At 38.7% G+C, this 26595-nt stretch overlaps 1 protein-coding gene across 1 annotated transcript in view; it reads left to right on the forward strand.

Moving 5' to 3' along the window:
• LOC104391909 (macrophage mannose receptor 1-like) overlaps positions 1-18727 on the forward strand; it is a 35972-nt gene extending 17245 nt beyond the window's left edge. The window contains exons 14-28 of the mRNA XM_010001262.1: positions 3803-3841; positions 3945-4108; positions 4597-4664; positions 5441-5541; positions 5885-6024; positions 7606-7720; positions 8393-8574; positions 9198-9300; positions 10847-11076; positions 11633-11798; positions 13119-13265; positions 14447-14563; positions 15901-16068; positions 17803-17837; positions 18497-18727. Of these exons, the coding sequence (XP_009999564.1) occupies positions 3803-3841; positions 3945-4108; positions 4597-4664; positions 5441-5541; positions 5885-6024; positions 7606-7720; positions 8393-8574; positions 9198-9300; positions 10847-11076; positions 11633-11798; positions 13119-13265; positions 14447-14563; positions 15901-16068; positions 17803-17837; positions 18497-18727 (2006 nt within the window). The remainder of the gene's footprint in view (positions 1-3802; positions 3842-3944; positions 4109-4596; positions 4665-5440; positions 5542-5884; positions 6025-7605; positions 7721-8392; positions 8575-9197; positions 9301-10846; positions 11077-11632; positions 11799-13118; positions 13266-14446; positions 14564-15900; positions 16069-17802; positions 17838-18496) is intronic.
• Positions 18728-26595: the final 7868 nt, after the last annotated feature.

Genomic DNA, 26595 nt, shown 5'->3' on the forward strand with positions numbered 1-26595 from the left:
TTTAGTCCCACCGGTGTGCTCTGTTCATTTCCTGAAATGCCTGTATGCTAATGCACGCAGCATGGGGAACAAGCAGGAGGAATTAGAGGTCTGTGTGCGGGCTAAGGGTTATGATCTAGTAGCAATAACAGAGACATGGTGGGACAGCTCACATGACTGGAATGTGGCCATGGATGGATATGTGCTTTTTAGGAAAGATAGGGCAGGGAAGCGAGGTGGTGGAGTTGCTCTTTATGTGAGAGAGCAACTAGAATGTATTGAGTTTTGTGCAGGGGCTGATGAGGGGCAAGTTGAAAGTCTGTGGGTAAGAATTAAGGGGCAAGCAGGTGCGGGTGACACAGTTGTGGGGGTCTACTACAGACCTCCTGATCAAGGTGAGGAGGTTGATGAGGCTTTCTACAGGCAACTGAAAGCAGCCTCACAACTACAGTCCCTGGTCCTCATGGGAGATTTCAACTACCCTGATATCTGCTGGAAGACTCACACAGCCAGCCTTTCACAGTCTAGGAGGTTCCTCCAGTGCATTGATGATAACTTCTTAATGCAAATGGTGGACAAGCCGACTAGAAGAGGAGCGCTGCTGGATCTTGTACTAACCAGCAAGGAGGGCCTTGTTGAAGCAGTGGTGGTCAATGGCAGCCTTGGCTGCAGTGATCATGAGATGGTGGAGTTCAGGATCCTGTGTGGAAGGAACAAAATACCCAGCAGGACCAGAACCCTGGACTTCCACAGGGCAAACTTTGGTCTCCTCAATCATCTATTAAGGGAAATCCCATGGGACAGGGTGCTAGAAGATAAAGGAGCTCAAGATAGCTGGTCAACATTCAAGGACCACTTCTTGCAAGCACAGGATCAGAGCGTCCCAATGGTTAGGAAATCTAGTAAGGGTGCTAGGAGACCTGCATGGTTAAAGAAGGAACTACTGGGCAAACTTAAGTGGAAAAGGAAAATCTACAGATCATGGAAGGAGGGGCTGGTCACGTGGGAGGAATATAGGACTGTTGTCAGAGGATGTAGGGAGGCAATTAGGAAAGCTAAGGCCTCCTTGGAACTTAACCTTGCAAGTCAGGTTAAGGATAATAGAAAGGGCTTTTTCAAATACATAGCTAGCAAAACTAGCAATAGAGGCAATATTGGCCCATTGAGGAATGAGGTGGGAGCCCTGGTGACAGAGGATATAAAGAAGGCAGAGGTGCTGAATGCCTTCTTTGCCTCTGTCTTCACTCCTGCAGGGTCTCCCTATGAGCCCCAGATTCATATAGCCCCAGAAGAAGTCAAGATAGAGGAAGAGTTTGACATGGTAGATGAGGATTGGGTTAGGGATCAGTTGAGTAATCTGGACATCCATAAATCAATGGGTCCAGATGGAATGCACCCAAGGGTGCTGAGGGAGCTGGCGGAGGTCATTGCTAGGCCACTCTCCATCATCTTCAGTAAGTCATGGGCAACAGGTGAGGTGCCTGAGGACTGGAGGATAGCAAATGTCACTCCAGTCTACAAGAAGGGCAAGAAGGAGGACCCGGGTAACTATAGACCGGTCAGCCTCACCTCCATCCCTGGAAAGGTGATGGAACAACTTGTTCTTGGCACTATCTCCAGGCACATCAAGGACATGGGGGTCATCAAGAGCAGTCAACATGGTTTTATCAAGGGTAAATCATGTTTGACTAACCTCATAGCCTTCTATGAGGAAATTACTAGGTGGATAGATGATGGTAGAGCGGTAGATGTGGTTTATCTTGATTTCAGTAAAGCATTTGACACCGTCTCCCACAGCATCCTTGTAGAAAAGTTGATCAGGTATGGGTTTGGTGATCAGGAAGTGAGGTGGATTAGGAACTGGTTGAAAGGAAGGAGTCAGAGAGTTGTAGTCAATGGGGCAGAATCTGGTTGGAGGTGTGTGACTAGTGGAGTCCCACAGGGGTCGGTACTGGGACCGGTGTTGTTCAACATCTTCATCAACGACCTGGATGAGGGTATAGAATGTACCCTCAGCAAGTTTGCTGATGACACTAAGCTGGGAGGAGTGGCTGACACACCAGAAGGCTGTGCTGCCATTCAGAGAGACTTAGATAGGTTGGAGAGTTGGGCGGGGAGAAACATGATGAAATTCAACAAGGGGAAGTGCAGAGTTTTACATTTGGGGAAGAACAACACCATGTCCCAGTACAGGTTGGGGGCTGAACTGCTGGAGAGTAGTGTAGGTGAAAGAGACCTGGGGGTCCTGGTAGACAGGAGGATGACCATGAGCCAGCAATGTGCCCTTGTGGCCAAGAAGGCCAATGGCATCCTGGGGTGCATTAGAAAGGGTGTGGTTAGTAGGTCAAGAGAGGTTCTCCTCCCCCTCTATTCTGCATTGGTGAGGCCACATCTGGAGTATTGTGTCCAGTTCTGGGCCCCTCAGTTCAAAAAGGACAGGGAACTGCTCGAAAGAGTCCAGCGCAGAGCTACGAAGATGATTAGGGGAGTGGAACATCTCCCTTATGAGGAAAGGCTGAGGGAGCTGGGTCTCTTTAGCTTGGAGAAAAGGAGACTGAGGGGTGACCTCATCAATGTTTACAAATATGTAAGGGGTGAGTGTCAGGGGGACGGAGTTAGGCTTTTCTCAGTGATGACCAGTGATAGGACAAGGGGTAATGGGTGTAAATTGGAGCATAGGAAGTTCAAGGTGAATATCCGAAAAAATTTTTTTACTGTGAGAGTGACAGAGCACTGGAACAGGCGGCCCAGGGAGGTTGTGGAGTCTCCTTCACTGGAGACATTCAAAACCCACCTGGATGAGTTCCTGTGTGATGTACTCTAGGTGACCCTGCTCTGGCAGGGGGGTTGGACTAGATGATCTCTCGAGGTCCCTTCCAGCCCCTAAGATTCTATGATTCTATGATTCTATGTTTGAAGAATTTTAGTTCTATTCTGAACAAACTGCTTAAGAAAATATTTGAAACGTCCCAACAGAAAAATTCAAGTTGTTTTTTAATTTGACTGCTTATTTCTCATCTAAATTGTTCCCATAATTTGTTTAATAATGTGTTCCTCTCCATCAAACCACAGAAGAACTGGAATAAGATAACAGGCATCCAAATAAAAGTAGAAATATCTTTAAGGGGTTATAGCTGGCTCTGAGAACACTGAAATTAATTGCTTCCTACTGGTCTATCTTGCAATCAGAAAATGGGGCTTGGTATATACTGGCTATCCCAGTATTCTTGATTGGGATTTCTTGACTCTCTCCAGGACTCTTTTAAAAACAGACTTCGCTAGTGAAAACCAAGACATCAGGATAGGAGGAATATATCTAGAGACTAGAAAGGAAGTGTGGTGTTAACAAAATTCCAGCATTAAGTTTTAGTACTTGAGAATACCTTAATAATATGTAGGTAAGCTTGAGAACTGGATATATAGGCTGGCTTATATCATTTGGCTCTAGTCCCATAAATGTCAAAAGATTACTAATAATATGCTAAGCAAAAATGTTAAACCATTTTTCAGACTGCTGTAAGTTTCATCCACAACATATGTACTGCATATCCCGAATTATTTAATAAACTGCTTTGCAGATAGGTATGTATGCTTTAAAGATGTGTATTTTTCACTAGATATTTTTTTCCTAAGTTTCACATATTTTTAAATTTAATCCAGTGGTATTGGCTCTAAAATCCTGAAAATGCATTAGAACACTCATACTTCCATTTCTTTCTCATTGTAAAAGCATTTGCAACTACGTAAAGCCAAACTCTCTGGTTTTATTTTGTGTGTGTACATGTGTTTGGAATGTTGCTCATTGTGATCTTTTATTTCACAGATACACTGCTAAAACCTGAACCACATGACTACCAACTTGGTAAGATTTTTTACTTCTTTCAAACAAAATATTGTACCATATAGTTTTCAGAATTAGTACAGATAAGATATGATTGTAGCATATGTGCTTCTTTATCTTTCAGAATATCAAACCACTGGTGATGGATGGGTTATACATGAAGATAAGCAGTACTATTTCAGCATAGAACATGTCCATATGGAAGAAGCACGGAGAATTTGTCAGAAGAACTTTGCAGATCTTGTTGTCATTGAGCATGAAAGAAAAAGACAATTTCTCTGGCAATATGTAAGCAGTAATTCTATTAGTTATAATTGAATTCTGATGCAGAGCAGCTGCTAAAATCAAAATAGCAGTTTTAGCTAGGCTAAAATCCTGAGCGATTGTCCTGAATTACTTATTTATATAATAATATATTTGTTCAGGAGCTGTAAAGAAATCACTGTTGCTTTCAGTAGGCAGAGGAAAAGGCATGTAAATGTTGAAAGTGCAGGAAAGGACAGTTCAGGCCCAGGTTACTTACCTCTTCTGAGATATGTAGTGTTCAGCACAGCTCTTACTGCTTTCCTGTCCAGTGGGTTCCTCACTCCAGTATATTCCACATATCTCTTTTGCCTTCTTGAAACCTGGGTTATTCCAATGATGTTCTTCCCTGAGGCTCAAATCCTGGAGGAAAAAAAAAAAAAAAAGAAGAAAAAAAAAGGTTATTTGGCTTAGATTTTTGCTTGATGTTAAGGAAGTGTTAAGTGCTTAGCTGTTAAATACTTTTGTTTTAGGTTCACACAAAACACAGAGAGAAATCATATTTCATTGGCTTAGTTGTCAGCTTTGATCAGAAATTCAGGTGAGTAACAGAAAACTGGTAATGGCCAACAAATTCTGGTAATTTCATCTCAGAGTGTCAGACCAGAAGTGTTAAGTTCTTTATTTAAGCAGAGAAATGTTTTTTCCTTCCAAATCTGGGAGATCAAAACCAATGGAAGCTCACAGCTAAGGTTCACAACACTTAATTTCTTACACTGAGAGAACTGGGTGAAACACCCAAGCAATTCTTCATAGGTAGTGAGGAGAAGCAGCTAATTTTAGGATATTATTCACTGGATCCACTTTACACAACAAACTTAGGATGAGATTAACTCTAACCAGAGAAAGCCCAAGCGGATGTAAAAGTTTAATCAGACTAATGCCAGTGATTCAAGTTCTGTGAGCTGGAAGCAAGAAGTGTGTGCAGTATCTCACCCAACAGCTGTTTGAAATTGATGGTGGGGAACCTGTTTTAGGAATCTGTTTGTAGAAGGCTTCCAGGACATCTTTCTTGGATGAAAGGGAAGAGGGAAGTCTGGGCACTGGTGAAATCTTGGGGTTTCAGTCTTGTCTGGACCATTCCCTTTGAGTATGATGTTGTTTACCCAGACAAAATGGCAAAATGGGCTGCTGTGGCTTGAATGCCCTTATACTAAACAGATGGGAATTATTGCTATGGATACATCCTCTCTAGTACATGTAGAGCCTTTACTCTCTGGTCACTGTTAATGGTTTACTTAGCCCTTTAGGTAAAAATATATTATAACTAAATGCTGGAGACACCTGCCTAGTAATAACTCTGCTTGTTTCTTTCAGCTGGTTGGATAAGACCCCAGTGAATTATGTTGCCTGGGCTCCAAATGAACCCAACTTTGTTAATAATGATGAAAACTGTGTGATAATGTCCAAAGATTTTGGTGAGTAAAATAGCAACAAGAAATACTTGGTTGAAAATCTAGTATCAAAAACTAAAATGTTTATTACATATATAACTATGAAGCTACCCCATAAATAGGCAGTAGAATAATACTAACAATTTTCAATCACAAGTATGAGGTTTAAAACCACAACACCACTATTGAGAGATGAATTTATGGCAGAGAATGGAGTGCAATATAGGGCAAATAACGTATGTGGGAAATTTTTCACCTGCTTCCAGGAGGTTTAATTTGTGCTTTGGGAATACTGTCTGGGGCTGACTGCTGTAAAAGTGGTATGAGAGTTTCAGATAGTGATTCTCTGTATTTCATTTATTTACAGGCCTTTGGAAAGATATAAGTTGTGCTGTGAAAAATAACTTCATCTGTGAAAGGCACAACTCGAATTACTCAGGATTTACTCCTACTGTGTTTCAACCTTTGGGAGGATGTCCTGAAACTTGGCTTTTATTTAAGAACAAGGTACAGTAACAAATTTCAGCCATATTTAGCAGATGTGCGATAGGTAGAGAAAACAACTATCCCTTCATCTCACTATAGACATTCTCTTGCTTTATACACCAGTTTATTAAGTGGTATTCTATTAGCAGTGGAGTCTATTTTCATATTGTCAAGTTCATATCTAAATCTCAAGAAAATGTAGATTTGAATGTTTTAAGTCTCAGTTTTTGTAAATGCCCACATGCCCTCAGCTATAGTTACTTTTACGGTTTCTAGAATTTTCTGTTTTAGAAATACTTATTGTTTCATTATCATAGAATCATAGAATGGTTAAGGTTGGAAGGAACCTTAAAGATCACCAGGTTCCAGCCTCCCTGTTATAAGCAGGGACACCTCACATCAGATCAGGCTGCACAAAGCCTCATCCAAACTTTACATACCTCCATGGAGGGGACATCAACAACCTCCCTAGGCAACCTATTCCTGTGCCTTACTACCCTCATGGTGAAGAATTTCTTCCTAATGTCTACCCTAAATCTACCCTCTTTCAGTTTAAAACCATTACCCCTTCTCCTATCACTGCCCTGGTAATAGGTCCCTCCCCACCTTTCCTGTAGGCCCCTTCAGGTACTGGAAGGTGACTATAAGGTCTCCCTGGAGCCTTCTCTTCACGAGGCTGAATAGCCCCAACTCCCTTCATAGCACAGGTGCTCCAGCCCTTTGATCATTATCTGTAAGTGCAAATCACTTACTTTGAGTAACTCTGAAATGAAAAAATGAAAGGTCATGGTTTCCATGCATAATTGACTATCCTAACATCTAATCTTGAGTAAAGCAAGCAGCAATAAATGACAAATCAAATGTCGAAAACAAGCAAGCATTGTTTTTAGCTAAGTGAATAAAAAGCAGACCTGGCCATATGATCTTAAAAAAATCAAACAAATGAAACCCACAAATCAGTCCCACAGTGCAATCAATAGGAAACGTTTTTATGTATTTGAAGGGCATAAAAATGGAGGACCAGCATATGCCAGTTAAAAACATGTCCTCTGTCCCTTGGAGTGTTCACAACCACAAAAAAAAATATATTTATACATTGGTATTCAGGAGAAATCCCCATAGGATACTAATATATGGTACAAAAGAGCACTTCTTCCTGACACTCTTCCACTTGCACTGACACCAGCTCAGGCTTCAGCTTTGAATCTGTGGCTGAGAGATGCCTGCTCCAAGTTATGTTCCCAATCAGGAATAGTTTAAGTCCCTCAAAGATTCTACTTTTCAGTAATGTGACCTGAAATGTCTACCCATTTGCCTTAGCTACCAACTTATTTCCTCAAAAGCTTTTGGTGGTTGCCAGCTGTTGACCACCACTAACCCTGGAAATCCCACAGGGTTGCAAGTGCTGCACACACATCCTTGTGGTTAGCTTGGTCTCCTTCTTGCTTGCTGACAGTATTTACATTTCAGCAGATCCCCCAGCTGCTGCTCTTCACTTGCAGGAACTGAAACTAGAATTAAGGCACTAGAATTATTCAGACCCAATAACTTTAGTACTCTTTGACACCTGGAATTTTGTGTAATCCCTTACTTCCCCCACAGTGTTACAAAATATTTGGATCCAAAGAAGAGGAAAGACTGACTTGGCACTCTGCCAGAAGTGCTTGTATAGAATTTGGGGGGAATTTGGCCTCTATACACGATGAACAAGTGCAAGGTAGGACATATAAACTTTTTTTGTGCTAAGTATGAAGCCAGCACATTTAACCACCTAATGACAAGACCGAACTAGCCTTCAGATCTAAGTAGCGTAACCTATGAAGGATGACTTGGAGCTGCCTGATCCAGAGAGAAGGCTGGAGTGAGATATTTTGACACTTTCTATCTTATGGCAAAACCACAAGTGGAGAGAACAAAATAATCTATTCCCGATTGCCTTGGAAGATGACATAAATAGTTCATATAAATTAGATGCTCACAGATATTCAAGTCAGAAAGGAAAACAACATTCACCAGAAATCACACTTGTGCAGTTGATGCTATCTTGGGTAAGGCTGATTAATCCTATTGAAGACCCTTCTAGTCCTAAATTCTATAATATTTTCAAGAGGTATCCATCATTGTTATCTAGAAAACTTTTGCTTTTGTTTTTTTAAATTTTATTTATTTTATTTTTATTAAATGAAGTCAAACTGATTTGGTTAAATTACCCATTGCAATTTTTCTCTTTTATCATTAACTCATAGTCTAACAGTATTGAGCATAGTATTTGCAATATTTTAAAAAGCTGATTGCTTGTTTTAATTGCAATTTGGTTTATGCTGAATCTACTACTCTCTTTCTCTGAGTTTTTTGTTTTGTTTTGGTTTTTTGTGTTTTTTTTTAATAGCCTTCCTCACCTTCCACATGAAAGATGTCTCCAATGAAACATGGATTGGACTGAATGATATTACCACTGAGAATAACTACCTTTGGACAGATGGAAGTGTTTTTGACTATTCAAAGTGGGGAACAAAATTCCCATTTAGAGATGAATACGTAAGAGTTGACTGGAAATATATTACAATAGAGGTAAACAGAAAAAAGAAATACTAGATTACACTGAAAATATTCAGTCTTACTACTGAGATTTTGGTAGCATTTTATTGTTTCTCCTTGTAAAGCCTGAATCCAAAGGAAAGTGCAACAAATTCAGTACAGATTACCATTAACTACACAGTTAAAATAGCTTTGGTACACTCCAAGTAATTTTAATAAACTGACAAAGTTATTGCAGTAATTACCAAGGAAAGTACATTTACTTAAGATATATAATAGGTTATCTCATATATATATGTATATATATATGTGTATATATATAAATTAGTTTATTTTCCAAGAAACATTAGATGAAAATAAGAGCCTGATAACTAGAAAAGAAAGCTATTATCTTGGTTCTCCTCAAACCTATTTCTATTATTTTGCTGAACATTTTTCACTTCATTAGATAATAGGTTATCTCATATATATATATGTATATATATATGTGTATATATATAAATTAGTTTATTTTCCAAGAAACATTAGATGAAAATAAGAGCCTGATAACTAGAAAAGAAAGCTATTATCTTGGTTCTCCTCAAACCTATTTCTATTATTTTGCTGAACATTTTTCACTTCATTAGCTACAATTTTCTTTTTTAATTTTTCCCTAGACTGACTGTATTGCAATGACAACAAGATCTGTAGATAAAGCAGGGTACTGGGAAAACACTGACTGCCAGCATAACAAAAGCTATATTTGCCAGATGGCCAGCAGTAAGTTTTAGTTTTAATCTTCTTTGTTTGAAGACATTTACTTGAACAATCTGACTAAATGAGTTCTTGGTTGTAACTGCCGAACTGTGCCTGTAGTAGCGGGAATGAGGGAAGCAAGGCTACTTCCCCAACTCAGGAATTCTAGACATAAAACCCACTCTGGGATAGGGATTATATTAAAAAAAAAAAATTGCTTTAGTCTCTGCCCTACCAGCATACCTTCCAATACTCACAGAGGCCAACTTTTCCTACCCTGCAGACATCTACACTCAAATCTGTTACCTGAACATGGTGAGCAGACACTTTGAAGGCAGGATTATTCACTTGCCTGACCCTGAGGCAAATACCCCAAACAAGTTAGCAGAGCTATGGCTTCAAAATGCCTTTTTTCTTTACTGACAGAAATGTTGAGCCATCTGTGCTTTACTCAGCTAGCACAGGCACAGGTATCTGAATCGGGTTATTTTGCAAATGCAAATACAAAGCATAAAGACAAATCGAGCACTGACCTCCACCCTAGTAGGTATGTTAGCTAGCTAGACAATGCACTGAAAGCAGTTTCCCCACCCTCACCCCCGAATCTCACCCACCCCCCCAGAAAAACCCCACAAGAAACCAACAACCAACCAGCAACAACAACAACATAAACAACCCCCCCAAAAAACCACAAAAAACAAACTCCTCACACATACTCCAAAGATGGCTCAGCTAAAGTAAGTTTAACTGCTTATTTTGTTCATCAGCCTTTAGCAATGTTTTCATACCACAAGACCAGAAATAATCAGAAGGGCAAGAGTTCTAGTTTTCTTCATGTACCCTCAGGGTGTGGAACACATCCGGAGCACAGCTACACTGCAGAGTCCACAGGAAAAGGAAGAGGGAACTGCTGAGCAGCAAGTAAAAATACAGGAAGAAGCCACAAGTGGACCAGATACTTCACAGCTCTGTCCTGTGCAAGTGCAGAAAGTTGCATAAGATTGTCACTAGCAAAAACTAATGCCAGGGCATTCTTGACACTGATTGAACACAAAGGCAGTTTTTGTCCTTTTTCCTGTCCCCATCACTAGCTCTAGGTCTTTGTCCTCCACTTCCACGTGTATATTTCAAGGTACAAATACAGTTTCCTTTTTCACTTCATTTTACATGGGAAAGTAGCAGCAGCAGATCTACAAACTTTGCTTAGGATGAAATTCACCCCTCTTTTGAGACTGAAGTTGTGTGAAGATTCTGCACCATGCTTGTGCTTGGGAGGAATTTCACCTGCACTATTGGAGGGAAACCTGGAGAGCTCGGGAGAGAGGACCACTATAGGACCACTATTCCCATCCTTTCATCTGGTGCACTGTATGTCCATACATACAGACAGCTTGTCCTCTGCCTCTCCCTAATCCCTGAATACATTATTTACGCTATAGTTACAAATAATTCCAAGTTACTGTTAGCAAGCATTACTTGCTGCTGGTGCTGCCACACTACAATAATCTGTTGCTCAAAAGTAATTTGCACTGTTTTCTCCCCTTCTTGAATTTGTACCCCTTTCTTTCAGAGCCTGAACTGTGGCATTCCACAACTGCTCCAGCTTCTGGTTTCATCCATTATGGTAACAGCAGCTACTCAATCATTCCTTCTAAAATGAGTTGGGAGGAAGCAAGAAAAGCCTGCAAGGAGAAATCTTCAGAGCTTGCCAGCATTTTTGATTATTACAGTAATATATACCTGCTGCTGCAGGCAGTGCAATATGGAGAGTCCTTATGGATTGGGCTCAACAGCAATGTGGTAAGATTAATAAATTGATAGGTGGTGTGGTTAAATACTGTGGCTGCATTGCTATCAGCAGGGGGAATTGTAGCATGAGCAGATAAAGGAACCTAGAACTAGTGGACAGCATTCTCTTAATTTAACTTCTTTTATATTAAATCATTAAACTCCGTATTAGGCCACAGAGAAGGATGGGAACCTCTGACATTGTGGGATTCTCTTTCCTAACTCTATGGGAATCTTATGGACGCCTATGTCGAACTAATTGGTTAACTTTTAGATGGTCATTTTTAGGAGTGGTGAATCCTTCTCAAAGGGACCAACATGATCATCAGGGCTACTGCACCATTTAGCCTCCAAAATACCTTCATGAGGTGTTTCAGCATGGGAGACATACTGTTGTGTCTTACTTTTATGTTGTTAAGTCCTGATTCAATATTTTAACAGTACTAGGACAGATATACAAACTGAGGTCTATAAATCACTGTGAAAACGTGAATTTGCATAAATAATTTACCTGAAACAGCAGGTGACAGTGTAGAAAAAATATATCAAATGTGTGTTTCAATTTTAGACTTACGGCTATTACAGATGGACAGATAAAAGGAAAATAATTTTTTCTCATTGGGACTATGGAGAACCAAACCAGCAAATAGCCTGTGTCTATCTAGGTCTCCAGGGGACCTGGAAAACAGCGCCTTGCAATGAAAAGCATTTTCCTGTCTGCAAAAAATCTGAGCGTAAGCTATGGTGCCGAGTTTCAGTTTTATGGTAGAAACCTTGCTTAACCTGCTTTGCATGAAATACAGATTTCTGAGTATATATCTAAGGATAATAGGCCTCATTATGTAAGGCTAATACCTTTATTTTACATGAACAATGTTTTATTTTGATGGAGTTGTCATTCACCATCCAAAATACTGCCATTTTACTGGACTGGGATGATAACTGCCATATCCTACATCACGGCAGACAATGCTTAGAGATTGTGGGAGTACTAAACATTCAATTTTGAGATTTCAATATGAAATTTTTGGCAGATAGGAATTTTTTTGGGAGGATTGTAATCAATGAAGTCCACTGAGTATAAAATAAATTTTGTTCCATTAATGTAAGCAGCATTCATACACTGGTTTTGGAATCACTGTTACTAGATTCTAAAAAATGAGGAAGGAGGAAGAATTGCACCTGGGAAAAAAAGAGTTTGTTACTGGTCCAAAAATAATTTCATACTTCACAGTGATTCTATCAGTGTCACTTCAGAATACAACAAATTAAATGCTACAAGCTAACATTACCTTTTTGCTTTCTAATTTGCAACCACTGTTAGCCCTTGTGACACACAGTTGATGGAAATTCTGAGTTTCTTTTAATCTATTTTTCTGTAGTTTTTCTTTAATTTATTTTCCAGGCCACGCTCTGAGCTTCATATAAATTCATGTGTAACTTTCATTTTAAAAATGTGTGTACTGACAGTGTTACTGTTTCATTCATTTGCTTGCAGGAAAATGACAGTCTTCTACATAAATATTCAAAGACCCTCAGATTATTCCATGCATTGCCAGAGTTAAAGCTGTTCAGAAATTTTATGTAAGAATTATTATCTTGGAGAAAATATTAAATGAGAAATTTCCACAGTAAACTATGATTTAGATGATACTTAATTTCAAATCAAATTTACTTGAATCTCTTGAGGGTTTAGGAATTTTGTGGCTTTTCTTTTCCTGCTTTTTACTGTATTCTTCATTTATAAATATTTGTTGGTTATAACAAAATAAACTGTAACCAAAAATGCCAGAACACTCCAGCACCCTTGAGAGTCCAAGTTTGATTCACACAGAAGAGCTCAGGTTCACAATGGGTCATTCAGCTGTGCCTGAGCAGTTCTGCTCCTTGTTGTCACTCCTGACAGAGTCACTGATAATTTATGCACTGTGTGCCAAAGAATATTTTAAGTATCTTTAAGGAAGTTTTTTTTTTTAAAAAAAATCTTGATTGCATATCTGAAGAACTGCAACCCCTACTATGTGAAAGCATCCATACTATCTCATTTCTTCCAGATGTACTTCCTTCTGATCCCCCTCAGGATATTGGAAAATGTCCTGAATCAGATCACAGATTTTGGATTCCTTTTGGAAGCTACTGCTATAACTTCAATGCCAATGAAATGAGCTGGGCTCAGTCTGTGGCTCAATGCATTCAATCAGGTAATTATTTCTTTTGCCCAAAGACAGTATTTCAATTTTGACTTAAAAAAACCCAACACAACCTTAAAAGAAGTATTGAAAACTAATGCTGAAAAATCTGCACATTTTAATAAAGGAAATAAATGTATAATTTTTCACTGCTGAGGCCTTTTGTTTTTCAGTAATGTTGAAATTAAGGTGATCATTTTCTTTGGTGTGTGTTGGGTTTCTTTTTCTGTTTTTTTTTAGGTGGTTGGTTGGTTGGTTGGTTGGTTGGTTTGTTGGTTTGGGGTTTCTTTTTGTTTTGGTTTGGTTTTTTTGTTTGGCTTTGTTGTTTCCCCTCAGATATGCTTGTTTCTTGTTACACTTCTTCATTTAAAAAAATTATCTTTTTATTAAAATTTAAAATGTTTTAAGGTCTTTCTGGCATTATCCCTTCTTTTTCATCTCTCTCTCCAAAAAAGTAGGAGTAAATATAATAACAAAGACTTATTTTTTAAATGAGTTTTGTGGTCCCAAATGGGTTGCATGTTCTGCCTGAAAGTCCTTGCTGCTATCGGCAGAGTTCCCTGGCACCTGCAGAGCCAGGGGAGGGCAAGTGCTTCCCTCCTCAATCTTGAAAGCATCTGGTCCTGGCCAAGACCATAAGCTGCTCCTTGGCTCTCTTCCACCTGTGCTGCTGAATCATCAGATGCTTCATCCATGCTTTGGGAGGCAGTGAAAGAGAAAGGGAAGAACTATACTTCTCCAAAGAAATGGATCCTGCTTCATATCTTTTTAGATCCTCTTAGCTGTCTTCCTCCACCGTCTTTGCCAGAAAAACTAACCCTTCAGTTTGAATTGCAGATTTGTTTGCTGTACAATATCACATACTACATAACATCCTGTCAAACTATGAAGAACAAAAAATCATCCATAACAACTATGACAAATATTGTCCAAACACTTGAAAATAATGTGTATTTTGCCTGTTGTTTAAAAATCAACATCTTCACTGTGCTTTCACCTCTTTCATTTCTCATCATATCACTCACAGTCTGTGATGTTCACCTGCAGCTGAGAAGTACTTACTGATTTAAATCCTTGTTTAGTCCTTACCAGCAGGAGAAGTTTTATTACTAACCTTACCCTATATCAAAGGTTATAATGACCACTGATTTCTATAGCAGGGAACATCTCCAATCATCTTGGTTTTCTTATAGGTGGTATGCTGACTTCTGTAGAAGATCTGGCTGAATCAAACTTTTTAGCAAAGCATGCAGACTTCTACACAAGCAAGACAAGTGGCTTTTGGATAGGAATATACAGAAATGTAAACGGTAACTATTTTAACTTCTATAAATAATAATAAAATAGACTTCATTAAATGGGCAGAAATATGTGTAAGATGCACTGTTGTTAAGGTACTAAGTGCCATAGAAGCTGGTTAAAAAGAAAAAGATAGATTGATTGCACATAATCTATACATTCTTGGAAGTTGATGGTTTTATCCAATAGGTGGGAAAGGTCGTAGAAAGCAAACTTGCTTGGTGTCAGTTAGGGATCTTGGATGTTGCATGGATCTGCCAAAGGGATGATGCATAAGGGATTGTCTCAGTTCAAATATCTTGTCTATATCTGGTTCAGTAGCAAAGGTGCAGAGAGGTGAAAGAAATCTCTTGAGATCTTGAGAGGCACAACACAGAAGATACTGTTCTTTAAGAAAGCAGGATATAACATGTATTTCAGCTGCCTATACCTGAGGCAATCATGGAGTCTCATTTCTAAATTTGAATAATCCAGGAATGCTGCAACTGATGATAATTTTGCACAGCTGCTTATGGTTTCAGTGTCAGCAAGGACCTTCACAGAGGACCACAGCCAATGATGTGTAGTCCCTCTGACATCAGCAGTTGCTGAGGGCATGTCTCCTATTCTCAGTCTGTGAGAATGTCTTTGCCCTTCTGTTTGCTCTGTGCCCCAGTGGGGAACATGTCTTATCTGGGTCTCACCTTCTCATGGTGGGGGACCACCTGCTTGGGAGTTGTGGGTATCTAGCTGGAGCCCACAGCATCAAGCTTCTTTGTATGAAAAAAATTAGGCTGCTAGCTACCAGAAAGAGAGTGCAATGAAACGTGCACCTGGAAGAAAACGACACTAGTGTCCATTCATAATTGGTCAGAAAGGTTTTTTTTGGTTTTTTTTTAAGATTAATTTAAACTCATTAATCCTTCAAAATTTTTGTTTCACAGTTTATTAAAAAAAAGAAATGTTATAATATTAACAAAACATATGTTTAAACATCACAGTAACAAATTTGCTTGATTTTCTATGATTGCTGCTGACATAATAATTGAGAAATTAAAAAAAAACAACTAACTTTATTTTTATTTTTTTTCAGTTGGAAACTTTAGCACCTTAGGTAAAAATACAGGGATGTGTAGATTAAAACTAATTTATGATTGGCAAATCTGCAAATCATAATTTGTAAAAGCAATTATATTGCTTTTAAGAAGTGACTTAAAAAAATTAATGCATTAGAAAATAACCACTGATAGAATTTTTAAAGAAAGTAATATTGCTTTATTAGGCTAAGTAAAGTAATAATGTTCACTAGTATTAGTGATAATCTTTGATGTGGAACTATTAGTATTGTTACTAACATTTGCAAAATTAGGGCAGCTGCTGTGGCAAGACAACAGTGCCTTAGACTTTGTCAACTGGGGTGAAGGCCAGCCCTCCGGGGAGCTGCTCGATTACTGCGTGGAGTTGTCCACATTCACCGGCTACTGGAGTTTCCTTCCTTGCTCTTCCCAAAAGGGTTTTATTTGTAAGAAACCAAAGAGTAAGTGATTTTTTAAATATTTGCCCTTGATGTTCATGGGTTTATTTGAGCAGTAAGAGCACAATACGGTCATCAGACAGACTGGCATATAATGTTGTTTTTACAGTCTTGCTTATCACCTCCTTCAGCATTCAGACAAAAAAAAAGAAAAAGGATATATAGAGTTATCCTTTTTTGTTTGTTTGTTTTCATGTTCATTATTTATTGCTCGGTAACTTCAGAATTTCTTGCATTATTCAATTAATAATTGAAGATGGTCAATATTTTCTGGAATTTTTTTAAACTCCCTTGTAGTTTTGCTCCCCTCGAGCATACACACCTCTTTTCCTGCTAGCGTTGGTATTCACCTCCCATGGAATAAGGGTTGCATCAATAATTTGCTTTTCTTCCCGTTGCTGTACTATGACACATAGCGTTCTAGTAAGAGGTGGATGAAGCAATTCTATTTAAATAATGACAGAACAGAAGCATGATCCAGAGCGTGTATAGTGAGCTTTGAAAATAGTAGAAGTGTTTTCATTAGCACCATCTGCTCTGGTCAGGAAGCAGAAATATCAGAATATCATGAGCCAAGCAGTCATGAGGCATTTTTGAGCTTAACTGTTAATTCTGCAAAAAAAGTATGATTTCCTGCCCTGTTTCGCAACCCTAAGATTTGGGATGTTTCTGAGGTTCTGTCCTTTCCCCTCCCAGAGCAAAATTTCAGCTGGCAGGGAAAGCAGCTGTGCACATTTACAGTAGTTGTCCTCTAGGACAACTCCTGAATTTCTTTGGCTAGTCAGAGAAATAGACACTACAGAAAACAAACTCTTCAATACCGAGTATATTAGAAAGCAGAAACTCAGTTTCAACACATACTTTGTCAGGTTAGACTGCTAGTGGCATCGAAGTGCAATGCCAAAGTGCAATGCCAAAGTGCAGAGAATATTCCTGACATCAGGTTCTCCAGCAGAATGGGGTGTCAGCTCAAGCAAATCTCACATTACAGTGAGCTCTGCCTCTGTCCAAGGGGCAATTTCACAGTTTTTTTCTCTATGCTAACAAACATGCCAGAGCTGAATGTGTTGCTGTATTTCTGCAGCAGCAGCCTGGCTCCTGGAGCATCCTACTCCAGAACCTGCACTCCAAGACTCTGCCTTTGGCTCCCACTGCCCATGGGGATGCTCTCCTCTGACACTGGCCATCATCCAGTGTACACCCAGAGAATTATCTTGCTGATGGCGCCCCCTTTGCATGACTGGGAATAACTGCATAAGAGAGGTCAAACTTATATATTCAAATATATAGATGCAAATGAATTAGGGTAAATGAAAATCTGCTAGGTCTCAAAGGACCTGTATGCAGGACAGGAAAATTGCAAAATATCCTCAGTGTATGATTAAGTATTTCCCAGTGTCTGCAGGCATGCAGACCCAGTGAAGAGGGCAAGATTTTTTAATCAGGGAAGAAGAGAGAGTCCATTTCGAACAGTCATAAAATAACTGTGCTTGCAGATTCTTTGGGTATTAAAAAAATACAAGAAAGGGGATTTGATATGCAAAACACTGCAGTTTTATTATAGTGAATAGCAGGATAAAAATGAAGAACATCTTGCTAGTTTAGCAAATGTGTTTCCAGGTGAAATGATGAGGTAATCTTGATGCACAGGTAACCAGAACTTTTGCTAACATGAAACTGTCAAGATGAAAGTGTGACTTTTTGATTTGACTAAATGCTTGCCTTTCTCTTTGACAGCAATTCCTAAAGCAGCTGCAGACATGGAAGGTAAGATCTATTTTTTTCTTCCCAATATTTTCAGAAACATGAAAAGATTACTGGGATTTTTTAAATGAATTGGTATTTACTATATTACATTACATTACGTTATGTTATGTTATGTTATGTTATGTTATGTTATGTTATGTTATGTTATGTCATGTCATGTCGTATCGTATCGTATCGTATCGTATCGTATCATATCATATCAACTTAATTTACTTAGTTGCCCTTGAATTAATTTCCAGCATAATATGACAGTACTTCTGAGACACTTAGGGCATCCCAGGATAACTAAATGCTTTGGTAAACTGATTCTGCCCTCTTTGCTTCTTTTGTTATATATTAAGTTCTATGACGGGGACTGACACAGGGACATTTTGAAAGATTTTTAAAATTAAACTCTTATCCTAAAAAACACCCATACAATAATATCTACACCTTAATGATCATAGCTTCTTTGCCCACTGTCCTATCTTTGCCCCAAGAGAACTGCGGAAGAAGGTCAGGAGATGTTGAGGTTATATTCCATTTCCTTCAAGAATACAGGATGCTAACTAACACCCAAGTAATCAGGGGGAAACTAGGCTGATAGTTTTCAGTATTCTTCATATTTATTTATGTACACCCAGTTTTATTTGCTTTGTATTTATTTACAGATATAAAAAATGACAAACGACATGGTGACACGAACATGTGGATCTTGCTTACTCTGGCTGTCATCATTTTATTAGCAGTGGGCTTGATGATTTACTACTTATTCAAGATCAAAATTCAGTGTGAGATTGAGAGAAAGGCAAGGCAGCACAGCACACTGGTAGAATACAGCCATATCCTACCTAGAAAGGACAATGAAAATTATTCTACTGACAACAAAGAAAAAAATGAACATAGCATTGTCTAATAGGACAACACAACCAAACTATCTAGTTAGGCTTAAAAACAAGTTACATGAACCTAAAAGACACAATGAACTAAAATCAGCAAATATTTGGTATGGATTAAGAGCTGTTGCTCTATGCTTTTCAAGAAATAGTCTCAAAACTAAGACTCAGCACTGTATAAAGTGGTTAATAAAACATTCATTTACCCATTATTGTCTCGTTTTACACTCTACACGAGTATCTTCCTTGGCTAGTATTATAAGTCAAACGAAACTACTTGTCCTTCCTTTGCGGCTTGGATTTTTCAAAACAAGTAAATCTTTGCAAACAGTCATATTCTATGACTTTTGATGTTTTGTATCAGTAAAGAATATATATCAATAAAGGATCTGTCTTACATAATAATACTCCAGTGTTGCTTAATTTGCATGCAGAGATGTTACATTGTTTGATGATCTGAGTTCCCATAAAGAGACAGGCTACCAGGATGAAACACATGAATGTGAACAAGGCATAGGACTAAATAGAAGAATAAACAAACTATAAAATAACCTGGATGACAAATAAAGCTGGAAGAATCAATTCCTGGTTTTATTTCAATTGACCATTTATTTTAGAATTACTTCTCTTCCTATCCTCCAACTCTGACAAATGGACTGATGGCCAGGCACTGTAGCCATGCTGCTGGCCAGGAAGGCAGTGGGACACTTGTTAGTGAAATGTTTTGAGTTTTACTGTGCTTTTTTCTGTGAATTCCATGTTGTCAGTGACAGACTGCAGAAAAAATAGAAAGAGATCACAAGGATCTCTGGGAAAAACAGACCCATGGAAAGTACATAAGAACCGTCCAGGAGAGGTCATTGCGAAGGAGAGAGTCACATTACTTTGGATTGCTGGTTTGTAGATATTTCAGTCATATAAAACTTACTGCAAAGAATGAAGGGCACTCTGTACTCAAACAATTTTTAATGACAGTCCCCTTGATCCCACACCTATTTTTTTCCCACCCTTCCCCTTCATGTGAGTTGCAAGGCATACCCATATTTATCTGGATACAGTGCTGTTTTATGTGATGGCTAATGATACAGGCAGCACAAATAGAAAGAGTAAACAGATAAAAAAGCAAACAAACCAACCTGAAATAATATAATTATTTGTAATTCTGATATTTTGATAGTTAATAATGATAACATAACTCTGAAGACCCTATACTGTGTAAATGGGCTTCTTTTACATTTTGCCCTTGCAGAGTATGTTGTGAAATTTGTCATCACGATAAACCCATGAAAAATGAGAAAGAATTCTAAAGGAGATTTTTGCTGTATATCTTTAGTTCTTTTCCTTCAAAACAAACAAGGGATTTTGCATCATAGATGAAGTTGATTTCCACTTAATTAAGGGCTGCATCTCATTTGTAATGTTTAAGAATGTCCTTCTTTACTCATCTCTTTTACACTTGGTACACTTGGTAAAACTACTGGGTATTAAAATTCCTTTGTACTTTATGAACTAAATAATTTTGAAAGGCAGTTTTGTTGTCATAATCACTGGTTAGCAGAAAGATTCATAAGGTTTGGCTAATTTGTATTTGATCTCCTGAGATAAATTCATATGAAATAGCAGAGCAGGATTTTCACCAGTTGATAAACTGGAGAAGATAAAAGCCAGGTATATACATAGTGCCATTTGTCAAGTTACTGAGCAAAATTAAATCATTCCATCTAGGTTAATTTTTCACACTGAAATAGTTGACATTGTTTTGTGCATCAAAATAAAAGGAACACATATGTTTTTTGCAGTAAAGACTGACCTGGCCAAGAAATTTGAATACATTTTTCCTGAGTTTCCCAGATACGTATGTACGAGATTTAAAACACATCCATTTAAAGTGCACTCCCCTGCTTGTTTGTCTTTGAGGGCCAAGAATTTACAATCCCAGACCAGAATCAAGAAAACTAAAAATAATTCAGGTGAATAATGTAGAACTGTTCAAACTGCCACTTGCACTTGAATGGAAGGAAACTTCACTTTCAGATGCAAAGTTTGAATTTTGTAATTGTTTATAGATTTCAAAATACCACACGTGACAGGATATTTCCTTATTTAGAGCCCAGAGTTTTCTCTTTCAACTTAAACTCTCTAAAACAAAGAAGGAGCCTGCATCAACTGGTTCCTTAAGGACTTCTACTGCAACAACTAATTTCAGCTCATATTTTTATGAAGAAGAAGAAAGACATGAAGCACTTGACTTTTTCTACCGTCTTAGTTTTCCTCTCTTTTGTTGATACTGCTTTTCAGACACTCGGTGAGTCTTTGCTTTTTATCCCCAGGAAAAGTGGATGTGAAAGTAGACATTGTTGTCTTGCTTGTTTCTCAGGCTCTTTAAGATTTTCATGCAGCCTGACTGTCCTGGGTTTCATATTAATCTTAATTGGAGTGATTCCCAGAAGTTAAAAAATTACGCAGACACTGAGATGTTGGTTCACTTTTAAAGAGAAGGGAAGAGTCAACATCGGGTAAAGATGGGAATCAGAAGTCAAGACAGAGCCTCCTATGTGGATGAATATTTCTTTTTTGGATAAACCTAATTATTGATCTGCTCTGTGAAGTAGATGGACTTCACAGCGTGCTCCATATTCTTTCTCTGTATGTGTGACTGTTATGAAAAAATGGAAAAGGGAAAGGAATTACGTAGCATGCTGTATGTGTGTCTCCTAGCCTTACAATGAGGTTGTGTGGGATGAGATGGAGCTTTGGGTTTGATGTGAGATGTAATACTGTGGCTGAGCAGATGCCAGTGAAAAAAAGTTAAGTTAAACTTTCTCATAACATTTTGTATAAGTTTTAAAAGGTCACTTGAGAAGTCATGGAATAACCACTGTGGCTTTCAGGGTAAGGATGAGAGGCATAGTTAAGGCTCTGAAGTTGACCAAGGACAGATCACGGCTCCCTTTTGATGTTAGGATGGTGATAAGGTTCAAGGACATTTTTCCTTTATTCTTCAGTTAACTAGATTTGTGGATGAGTGGGGTACAAATCACAGCTCCTGAAAGCAGACACTGTGCCATGTGAGCTGTGCCAGCACTAGCCTGTGCAAAAAGAGGGTGCAATCTCTGCTCTGTGAGCTGGGACTCAAACCCACTTTATAGCCTAAGCATGAACCTTGTAGTTTCCAGTGAGAACTCCTATTATTAGAACCCAAAGTTATAGGAGAGGCAATAGATGAAACTTAGGGCGCTGCATGAAGTACTTACTTAGCAGTAAGAAATAAAATATTTAATAAAACTTAAAACTTTCTGTATAAATGGTCAAGGAAAGAAGAAAATAAGTCTTAGCTCCAAATATAGATGTGAAGAAGTGAAACTTCCATAACGTGCTAAGCTGGTCCAAGCAATCCAAGGCCTTCTTTGGAGAGCTCAAACATTAAATATAGATACCCTAACAAGAACTACTCTTCCTGTCATTGCTTCTCAGAATTTCCCAGGCATTTTCTGCTCTGTTCACTACTCAACATTGGCTGGGCCCTAACATCCTATCCTTGTCCTACAAATTTATTTTAGTTTTTGGAAGGGTATCTCACTCTCCCTTATGTGATTATTCTCTCAGATGGATACCAGGGTGATGTTACTTTTCTGTTTCCATGTGAGGACTTGAGGCACAGAAAACCAAAGGGCAAAGCCTTGCTCTCCTGTCCCATAGGTCCTAGAATATTCCCTGCAGTCCAAATTTCACTCCCTTGCAACCCAAAGCCAATGGGAGATGTGTATTACTTGACATGTGAAAAGCAGGCACCTGTGTTCACAGATCAATGACCAGCACTGAACGAGCCACTTCCAAAGTTGGCAGCACAAATGCAATACTGGGCAGCCCTTCCCAGCAAGGACCACTTGTCTTAATGGATTACTAAACTAGGCTGCCTATAATCCCTTGGGAGCATTAGCTAGCATGTTTAGCATTAATATGCTGTCTTTCCATAACAATGCGTGGGCACACACCTATATCTTTACTGTCCAGTGCTGGTTCTTATAAGAATGTTTCTGATTGATTGTGTGAATTATTTTGACTTCTTATTATATAAATACCAATGAGAGGATATTGAAACAAGCAAGATAACAAGTCACTGTTCCATAGTTTTTAATCCTAAAAAGTGCCCCCCAAACAATAGCAGAGCATGCCAATACAGAGGGAGCAAGGATCACAGAAGGCTCATTCACAAACTGTATTAAGCACAACTCCAACCCTGTGGAGATGGATGTAGCATGAGCTAAATCAATAGCCTATGAAGTGATGTCAAGATGAAGATCAAAATCTTCATTAAGGTCTCTTTCAGAAATCATGAAAGAAATATGTACTTCAGCAGGCCTTTTGAAAAACAAAATCCACTATACTAATGAAAATTCTATTACGGCGATGACATTCATACCGTATTTTATGTGCTCTTATTCCTCTCTATTGTATTTACATGAACTGCACTTATTTTTCATTTCCAGAAGGAAATGGAAGTCTTAAAAATGCTGTTTGATCTTTGCAAAAGTGACTAAGATCTAGTCTCTTGATATGAGTCAGTATAGAATCAACAACACCTTTTCCCTTGCAAACTTCCCACACTATAAAAATCTTAATTCTGATTATTTTCTTTTACAGATGATGAAATATTTTTAATATATAATGAGGATACTAAGCTCTGTTTAATTGCTCAGAATCCTCATGCAGTCACAACAGCTGCTTGCAACAAAAACACTGAGTTACAAAAATTCAGGTGGGTGTCTGATCACCAGATGATGAGTGTGGCATTCGCACAATGTTTGGGAGTGCCCTACAAGCAAAAACAGGCTCGAATTTCTTTGTACCCCTGCAACAAGGAAAGCAAATTCCAGAAATGGGAGTGCAGAAACGCAACCTTGACAATCCAAGGGGAAGATTTATTTCTCAGTCCTGGCAAAAGAAAAAAAGACAATATCATGCTGAACAATGGATCAGCACCAATGAGTAAATGGAAGATCTATGGAACCACGGATGCTTTGTGTTCCAAAGGCCATGAAGGTAAATTTCAAAAGTTACTCTTGGTAACGTCTTTAACCCTCTTGTTTGTCTCACAGATAGGATCTTTTGATTTCTGCTTCCTTTAGTCAACTGTTCCACCCCAGGAAATGCTGGACTGGAGGACGAATCATTCACATATTCAGGCCTGTGTTCCTCCATCCTGGAGACCTGTGGGTGCTTAGCTTCAGAGAAAATGTAGCATCTGCAAAACTTTTTTTTTTTTTTATATTATTATTTTTAAAGCAAAAGTTGTATCTAGTGTATTTTTAATCAAAGTGCTTTATTTAACTGTACATAATAACTATTGAGATTGTATTAACATTGTTGGGTGACAGGCAGAAATCTTAACGTTTAGTACTCCTATAGTAAATATAAGGAGTGAATTCCATGCACGTTATTCAAGTCCTCTACCAGATTTCAGATGACAAAAAAACCCACAACATTTAACAGCTAAACCAATGATTTATTTTTATTTTAGTGAATGATAGGAAGTTAGGCTACATGAAGAACAAAATTAAGCTATCTAGAAAATTATTTTTAAATATATGAGACAAAAATCATGACAGTGTTTTCATAGTTCTTGACTACAGTATGAAACTGCTCTATTTCCAGCCATTACAGCTGACAATATCACATGTAAATGGCAAATTAGAGGACCTACCCATAACTTCCTTGGAAGCCACTGCTAATTACAGCAGGTCCCCAGTTACACTCATATAACACTTGTAATATTTTCTCCACATACACTTAAGAAGAGCATAGATAAGTAGAGAACTGGGTCCCCCAGACTCCTGTACTTACTTCTCTTTTGCCCCCTCAGATCTGTTCACACTGTTAGGAAACACCAATGGAGCTCCATGTGTCTTCCCCTTCCAGCTGAGTGGCAAATGGCAGGCGGGGTGCACGGCTGCCGGCAGGTCGGATGGCTTGCTCTGGTGTGCAACAACCCCCAACTTTGACACTGACCATTTGTATGGGTTCTGCCCAACTGGTGGTAAGTCCCAAATGCTGATATAGATGCTATAACACAACACTGTTAGTTAACTACATCAGTGCTGAGTCACCATTGCTAATACGGAAGACAAAAATCTTGTAATGAATTAATTTTACTCAAAAATGTCTCTGCCATGCCATAGCATCCTCATAGAGGAAACAAAAATGTTTCCTATGGGTCTACAGTCAGGCTGAAAGATGTCTGGGGGAGTTCATTTGTAGCTAACACTCCAGAAAAGACCAGACATATGATTTCATTCAGCATAAAATAATATGAAAATAAAGAAGCTGCTCACAGCCTTATTCTCCTTACCTCATTGCTATTTGCTGTAACAGCAGTGTTACCTTTTCTACCTGTGAAATCCCTGTTTTGGATCACAATATTGGTATGCATTCCATGGGAGCATGTAGTTTCTTTTCTGAAGGACATGAAATAAGAAAATTGGCTCGAAGGTCTTCCTGAAATAGTAACACTGTCGGCTTTTTCCTTGGAATATTTCAGATAATATTACAAGATAATGTTATCTGAACAGATAAATGTACATGCACCTGAGTGAGGGATGAAGGACACCAAAATACAGAGTTAATGAAGATATTAAAAATGCTACCTCAGACCTACCTTTGGCACTATATCACAGACTCCCTGTCTGTCATTTTGATAGAAGTGCACTGGGAAACCAAGTTCAACACACTATCAACAACCAACTACCACCATCATTTTCACATGAAAAAAAGTAATCATAAAATGTCACAATCATAAAATTGTAGAATCATTTAGGTTGAAAAAGACCTTTAAGATCATTGAGTCCAACTGTAAAAATGTCACTGCCAAGTTCACCATTAAACCATGTTCTTAAGCACCACATCTATACATCTTTTAAGTACCTCCAGGGATGGTGACTCTACCACTTCCCTGGGTAGGGTGACCACTCTTAAGTAAATATTTTTTTTCCTAATATCCATTCTAAACCTCCCCTGGCACAATTTGAGGCCATTTCCTCTTGTTCTGTTACTTGAAAACAACACCTACCTTGCAACAACCTCCTTTCAGGTAGTTATAGAGAGTGATAATGTCTCCCCTCAGCCTCCTTTTCTCCAGGCTAAACAATGCCAGCTTCCTCAGACACACCTCATAAGACTTGTTCTCTAGACCTTTCACCAGCTACATTCCTCATCTTTGGACACACTCCAGCACCTCACTGTTCTGGTAGTGAGGAGCCCAAAACTGCACACAGTACTCAGGGTGTAGCCTCACCAGTGCTGAGTACAGCTCACAATAATTTCCCTACTCCTCCTGGCTGCGCTATTTCTGACACAAGCCAGGATGCTGCTGGCCTTCTTGGTCACCTGGGCACACTGCTGGCTCTTATTATCCAGCTGTTGGCCAACACCCCAAGGTCCTTTTCCTCTGGGCAGCTTTCCAGCCACTCCTACCCAAGCCTGCAGCATTGCAAATATATTTAATGATGGGATAGTTTGAAAATCAAAGTGTTCATTGGAATTTTTTGCATTCCAGTTGTATTTCAGTCAAGAAATAATTGGGGCATAGCCTATGAGCTGCTGAACAGGTGGTTCAGAGCAGGCAATGACCAAGGTGCAGTTTTGCTTTATTGATCTCTTTACACTTTTGTTTGTTTGTTTTCCACCTGGAGATTATCAGATTTGACATGGGAAACTGAAAATAAAGGATGAAAGGCCCATCTATGCTAATGTCTATGGCAAACCCTCCTATACTTAACAAAGAGCAAGCTAATTAACGAGTATGGGTTTTGGAGGTCTGCGCCTTATTAGCTTCAGAAATTCATTTCAAAAGTAAGCTTGAAGTTAAACTTTCTCATAACATTTTGTATAA

Source organism: Chaetura pelagica, unplaced genomic scaffold (assembly GCF_000747805.2).
Source record: "Chaetura pelagica isolate M959 unplaced genomic scaffold, ChaPel_1.0 scaffold841, whole genome shotgun sequence".
Lineage (NCBI taxonomy): Eukaryota > Metazoa > Chordata > Aves > Apodiformes > Apodidae > Chaetura > Chaetura pelagica.